The following is a 7,500-nucleotide window of genomic DNA, read 5'->3' as shown; positions in this document are numbered from 1 at the left end:
GAAGCTGAACACACCCATCTCCCCCATGACGCCCACACCAGCCCACACCACCTACGCCACACCAACTCCATACGCCTCGACAACCGTCACTCTCACTCCCTGCAGCCGGGATACCATTGGGAGTAGAGATACGTGTAACTCCAATAGGGATACACTGGCGAGGGATGCATGCAAATCTTCGAATACCCTTAATCGCTCCGAAGTCATTGTGGATCCTTCTGCGGCTGAGCTTCAAGAGAGGTTTAGGCAAATGGAGGTAAGAAAGTTGATTGATTGACAATCATGTTTTTATCTTTCTTCATTATTTTTGTCTTTATGTTGGAATTTGAATGCACATTTTATGATACGTACTTGATAGCATATGTTTAATATGTGATCATTGTCTTTTGTTCCAAGTGATTGTTATCATACAATGCAATTTTCACTTATATATATATATATATATATATATATATATATATATATATATATATATACATGCATATATATGTATATAGATATATTTTTCTTCGTCTTTTGGATTTTTTGTCTTTTTGTTGGAATGTGAATGCACATTTTATATCGCGTACTTGATAACATTTGTTTGAGAATTAATCATTGACTTTTATTCCATGTGATTGTTTAATGCAACGCAATTTTATTTACCTTAATAGCATGCATATATGATTTTATTCGTCTAAGGGATATTTTGTATTTATGCTCGAATGTCAATAGACATATCATATTGCATATATGATAATATATATTTGATATCTGATCATTGTCTTTTATTCAACGTGATTGTTATAAGGCGATACATTTATTTTACTGATATAATGTACAGAGAGAGAGAGAGAGAGAGAGAGAGAGAGAGAGAGAGAGAGAGAGAGAGAGAGAGAGAGAGAGAGAGAGAGAGAGAGAGTAGTATTTATGATCATCTACAGTATATTTTGACCGCTATCTTTTATTTTATGGTATTTTATATCCTTAGTTTTGTTTTAGAGATAGGAATTATCACTGATGTTGGATCAACATTCAAAAGGGAGCTTGAAAAATCCTGGATTTTTATGGCCAATAAAAATGCTAAAAACACATTGACAGCTGTTTTACATATAAAACAATCACTAGAAATGAAATCACCGTGAAACAGCGTCCATACCTTACATGTTAATATAATGCGTTACTTTTTATGATATGTCTTACGTAATTAGCCTTCGCATCCAAATGCAACCAGGCTTGATTATCCGACTTGGAAATTCTCAGATGTGAAAGTCACATTATTCTATACGTCAGAACATTAATTTGTAAATGTTTCACATAATTTGAAAACTAAACTAATTATAAATAAGGACAGGTATCTATCTTATTGAAGCTTCTGGATGAAAAGTAATAAAGAATTTTATTTTTACTTCGCTTACATGTTATAGAAGTTGGGGTGAATGCAATTAGTTGGGACAAGCGTAAAGTTAATTATTTCTTGTCAAATCGATTTCATTTATGTTTATTTTGGTCTGATATAAGATAATATGAAGGTAGTTTTATGATTTACGAAATATTATGATCTAAAAAATTATTATTATTATTACTTGCTGAGCTACTGCACTAGTTGGAAAGGCAAGATGCTATAAGCCCAAGGGCTCAAGCAGGGAAAATAGCCCAGTGAGGAAAGGAAATAAGGAAATAAATAAGTAATATTATGATTAAGTGTTACTTTGCCAGGAATGATGCCGATTGAAAAGCAAACACAGGGTTGAGACATAGTCTTAGGGTAATCTAACAATACGGCAGTCTAATTGGGGTTGCAGTTGGGCGTAGGAGGACGTAGCCCCCCTGTAGATAAGTAAGGATACGGCTGCTAGGTTAGGTTAGGTGTGGAACTTTTAGTTAGGTGATATTTTTGTGTTTGTTTCCATTTATAAATGTGTTTTTCAGTCAAAATACTTTGAATTTTACACCTGTTCTGTCTCAACGAACCACAAGGCTCCTAAAAATTAACGGAATTTTCATCCTTCTGCGTTAGGTGGAACGTCCGAGAGTGCGTCTAACAGCCGTGGTGCAGGAGGGCTCCTTCGGTCGTGTCTTCCGAGGCTGGATCCAGCGTGACCACCCGGAACAAGATCAACAGGTCCTGATCAAGACGGTGACGGAGGGCGCCCCCCACGATGAATTGGTCCTTCTGTACCGGGAGGGAACTCACCTCTTCAACCTGTACCATAGAAATGTCCTGACGATGGTGGGGATATCCTTCGCCAACAACTCTTCGCCCTTCCTTATTTATCCTTTCCATGGATACCAGAATCTTAAAAAGTAAGTTGTTTAATGTTTGGATTTCTTTATCTGGTAATTTATTCATTGGAATAAACGCAAGAGGTTCAAGGGACTATTATTCCATGGTTGAGTGAATTCAAAATTAAGAGGTTAAAGTAGCGAGTGTTGGTGATACAAACACACACACGAGCACACACAGGTATATATATCTGCAAATATATATATATATATATATATATATATATATATATATATATATATATATATATACTATATATATAATATATATATATATATATATATATATATACAGTATATATATGTATATATATATACTGTATATATATATATATATATATATATATATATATATATATATATATATATATATATATATATATATATATATATATATATATACATATATATATATATATATGTTATCTATCTGTATATATATACATATATATATGTATATATATATGAATATATATATGTGTGTGTATATATATATATATATATATATATATATATATATATATATATATATATATATATATATATATATATATATATATATATATATACACACATGTGTGTATGTGTGTGTGCGTGCGTGTTTTTATCAACATCCCAGTGTTAATATATGCCAGGAATTTTCTACCAACTGGTTAATTGAATCAATTTTCCTTTTCCTTTAATTTTACTTTCTCTGCCAGTGTGCTCACTGCAGCTAAATACCATACACAAAAAAAAACTCACTTCTTTGTATTCCAGATATCTTCAAGAGCATCGAGGAGGTCATTTAAGAGCTCCTGAACTAGTGGAGTTGGCAGTCCAGGCAGCTCAGGGGCTTTCATTCCTCCACACTGCAAACGTGTTGCACGGTGACATAGCTGCAAGGAACTGCGTGTGAGTTTGGTTCTCGTAATTGAGCTTTTAAAGTATAGTTTAACCTTTGACTTTTGGTTTTTGATGATACAAACTATTCCATTACTATTATGTATATATATATATATATATATATATATATATATATATATATATATATATATATATATATATATATATATATATATATGTCTGTGTGTATAGATATACCAATATATATATATATATATATATATATATATATATATATATATATATATATATATATATATATATATATATATATGCAGTGGGTGTATATGTATACACAGGACATGAGAGGAACTACCTCTAAACTTCCACTCTTTCTTCTTCCTTGTCAGGGTGAGCGAGAAACTTCAGCTCCGCATTACAGACGCAGCTCTATCGAGGGACCTCTTCCCCAGCGACTACGAGAGCGTCGAACATGAGACTCCGAGACCCATCAAGTGGATGTCTTACGAAACTATAAACGAAAGCGTCATTTCGACCGCCAGTGACGTGGTGAGTTTCAAGAGGAGTTGTAGTCTTTTATAGTATTTTTCTGTCTGCTAAGCTTCAATGGATAACATGGGAAGGTGGGCTGTGGCACCCTAGCAGTACTAGCTAAACTCGGCTGAGTCCCTCGTCAGGCTGGGAGGAGCGAAGAGCGGAAAAAAATCCCCTTCAGTTGCTTTTTTTTGTTGTTGGTTACATCTCAAAATTGGGAGAAGTGTCTTGGCAAATAGAATGATCAAGTTTTTAATATATGATATTTTTTAAATAACCCGAAATATTTTTTGATAGATATTAGTGTTCAAGATTGAGTTTTAGTCTTTTAAAGTATTTTTTTCCGTTTATTAAGCTTTAGATATATGATGTTTTTAACATAACCCGAAATATTTTTTGATAGATATTGGTGACATTAATATGGAGTTATAGTCTTTTTTGATATTTTCTCCGCCCATTAACCTTCAAGTGTAAATTGTTTTTAACATAATCCAAAATAATTTTTGATAGATATTGGTGAGCTTAAGATGGATATATAGTCTTTAATGGTTTTCTTTTTCGTCCTTTAAGTTTTAGATATATAGAGATTTTAACATAATCCAAAATCTTTTTTGATACATATATTGTTATATATATGATCAGCGTGTGTTTGCACTCGCCTATAATTATTTTATTGAAATATTTGAGATTCTGTAACGTATAATGTAATTGATTTTTGGTTTTTAATGTTTTGTACATTTTTCCATTTTCTGATATTAAAAAATAGTTCTTAATAATATGAGGGAGTATGGTGTATTTTCACTTGGTATTTCTAACAATTCCTTTACTCAAGAATCTCATATCGAGATGATGAAGAGAAATGGAAGATATGATCACGAGATTTTTTCATAAGATGTTTATCTTTCGTAATAAGTATGTGCTTGAGAAGCTGTCTTTGATTTAAAAGTTCTTAAGAAATGTCTCTATTGTTTGTGACATGTTGAAAGATAAAAGAAATTTTAAATATTGTTGATTTTGTAATTATATCTTGAAAAGCAGAGATGATAAGAATATATCTTCTTTAAGAGATATCTAAGATTATTACTTTGCTCTGTCTGTTTGTCTGTCTGTTTTGAATTGGCCAGCAATTTAAAAGTATAGAAAAAACTATTTGTAATAGGATTTAGATTTACCCTATTGTCTCTCTCTCTCTCTCTCTCTCTCTCTCTCTCTCTCTCTCTCCCTCTCTCTCTCTCTCTCTCTCTCTCTCTCTCTCTCTCTCTCTCTCTCTCTCTGGTGGTTTTGTATTTCTAAGGGTCACAGACAACCCTCCATTTCAAGCTGCACGATTTACCATGTGTTCTGTATCGCAGTATCGCAGCGTCATGGTATATTCCATTGCTTTACTGCTGCACATTCAATGATCTCTTCTTCTGTTTCAGTGGTCCTACGGCGTATTAGTGTGGGAACTAACTACCTTAGCGCAGCAGCCATACGTCGAAGTGGCCGCCTGCGAAATGGGCGAATACCTACGGGATGGCTACAGATTGGCACAGCCTCTGAATTGCCCGGACGACCTCTACAAGGTCATGGCCTTCTGCTGGGCTATCCATCCGAAGGATAGACCTCACGCGAAGCTCATTCTGGACTACATTGCAGCTTTTCACAAACAGCTGAATACCTTCATATGATATAAGGAGAAAAAGGGCGCAGACACGACGAAAGACAAAAAGGGGGTGGAGTCCAAAACCGGGAAGAAAGGGAAAGGTGCTTTTGAGAGCGAAGTGAAATTCGTCCAGGAAATCAGAGAGAAGTGTCTGGAGAAGGAATTTGATTTTAAGATAATAGAGGAAATGGGGACGAAAAAGAGAGCTAGTAAAGAAATCAAAGAGAACGGGACGAAGGACAAATTAAAAATTAAAAAGTGATTATAGAAATTACATGGGAAAGGATACTGGGATATCAGTGAAATTATGAAAGACAGTAAGACAGACATGATGGGGAAGGAATTCCGCTGGAGACGTCGAGACGCAAGCTAGCAGTTTTTAAGTGTTCAAGATATTTGAATATTATACTTGTCTGGAAATACCTCTGAAATACTCACGTCGATTCAACAACAAGGTGCTATAGTATAAAAATAAAAGATATCCTTTACTTCATGTCTACATCCTTCAATAGACTTCACTAAAATACATCATTTCTTCCAAGTTTTTTTTTTTTTTTTTTCCAGTTCCACTTTATCTTTGACAAAAATATTTTATTCAAATAAAGTTCTTGGCTATATAACAGTACCACCCCAACTGGTCCCCTGTAGCTAAGCTAGGATCCTCTTATTTCTATAAAGAAAAATAAAACTGAGAACCAATCACTCTATCTCTCCATTACGTGTACAACACTCAGAGACCTGCTCAACTTAAAACTACCAGAATCGAACAAGAATATTGATTTGTTACCGCCTGGTACATATAGATAGTCAATATAAATGGTAATATGAAAATGAATGTACAGCAACGCTGAATTAGCCAGTTCTGTTTTGGAACCTATTCCCTCTGTAAATACTTCGTGTAATTTTCCAATTCCCAGAAAGAAGAAAAACTAGTCATGTAGCTTTCTTACATTCGAAAGTCTGGTCAGCTTTTGTACAAAGGTAACCAAAGTAGTTTTGATACCGTGCATAAGGCTCTACATATGTATGTATATGTAGTCCCTCTATATATAATACGTATATGTATGTCTCCTTCCTTACTGTCTTCTTTCCAGAAGATTTCGCTTGGCTTGTTATGTAGGTTTAACTTCGACTGAAAACGATATTTTGCTGACAGAATTGAAATATTATGTAGATTCCAGCTACTGGAATCCATAGCAGATGCCTAAACCTGGTCAGATGATGTCGTAAATATCAAAATCTTCAAGTAATGATTATGTTAATATATATTTTTCCCATTTACTGTGATAAAATATTGATGAATTCTATGACAAATGAGATATAAGGGTTAAGTTCAGGAGATTTTTCAGGCTTTTTTTTTTCACAAATGGCAAAAAAAAAAGTCGATTCCAGTCTTAAGGATTTAAAATGTTAGAATAATCTCGATTATAATTTCTCCAAATAGAGAACAATTCTGAATGTGATGAGTTCAGATATCTATGCTAGATATAATAGAAGAAAGAAAATGTAAATGTCCCAATTATTCATTTTGTAAACTGGGTTATAATTATGAACAATCAAGATAGTAAGCCGAATAACTCTATGATCATGCTTAAAGGTTCGAAGCTGGAAGTGCCAAGTATATATATATATATATATATATATATATATATATATATATATATATATATATATATATATATATATATATATATATATATATATGAATATATATATATACATATATATATATATATATATATATATATATATATAGATATATATATATATATGTATATACACATACATACATATATATATATATATATATATATATATATATATATATATATATATATATATATATAAAAGTATCAAGAAGGTTCCAGATATTTGAATTATTCGACATTATCTACCAGGTTGGGTATAAATGTGAATACTGAGTATTACGTGTATGCTTTGAAAATCCGCTTGTCAACGTTGCCAGTTTTTGTTACCTTATGCTAGTGCGTCCGTTAGTGTATCAGCATAATGCAAACGTCCAGTATTTATTTCAATGGCAACAGTGTCTACATAATTAAATGCAGAAGAGTTCCATCACCAAGTGTATTAGAATATCGAGGCATTAAATATGATTTTGGCATTTTCACTGATTTTTTTTTTTTATTCGTTTTTCGCAGATTTTGATCTTTTTTACAATATTTTTTCTCTGTTGGTGTTTTTATTTTATA

The 7,500-nt window shown here is 32.7% G+C and overlaps 1 protein-coding gene across 1 annotated transcript in view; it reads left to right on the top strand.

The window, feature by feature from the left end:
- LOC137643531 (tyrosine-protein kinase Dnt-like) overlaps positions 1–6,903 on the top strand; it is a 59,176-nt gene extending 52,273 nt beyond the window's left edge. The window contains exons 5-9 of the mRNA XM_068376277.1: positions 1–256; positions 2,000–2,286; positions 3,025–3,159; positions 3,501–3,660; positions 5,067–6,903. The exon at positions 1–256 is cut by the window's left edge and continues 129 nt beyond it. Of these exons, the coding sequence (XP_068232378.1) occupies positions 1–256; positions 2,000–2,286; positions 3,025–3,159; positions 3,501–3,660; positions 5,067–5,315 (1,087 nt within the window). The 3' untranslated portion in view covers positions 5,316–6,903. The remainder of the gene's footprint in view (positions 257–1,999; positions 2,287–3,024; positions 3,160–3,500; positions 3,661–5,066) is intronic.
- Positions 6,904–7,500: the final 597 nt, after the last annotated feature.

Source organism: Palaemon carinicauda, chromosome 7, assembly GCF_036898095.1.
Source record: "Palaemon carinicauda isolate YSFRI2023 chromosome 7, ASM3689809v2, whole genome shotgun sequence".
NCBI lineage: Eukaryota > Metazoa > Arthropoda > Malacostraca > Decapoda > Palaemonidae > Palaemon > Palaemon carinicauda.
This window is presented reverse-complemented; position numbering and strand designations above follow the sequence as displayed.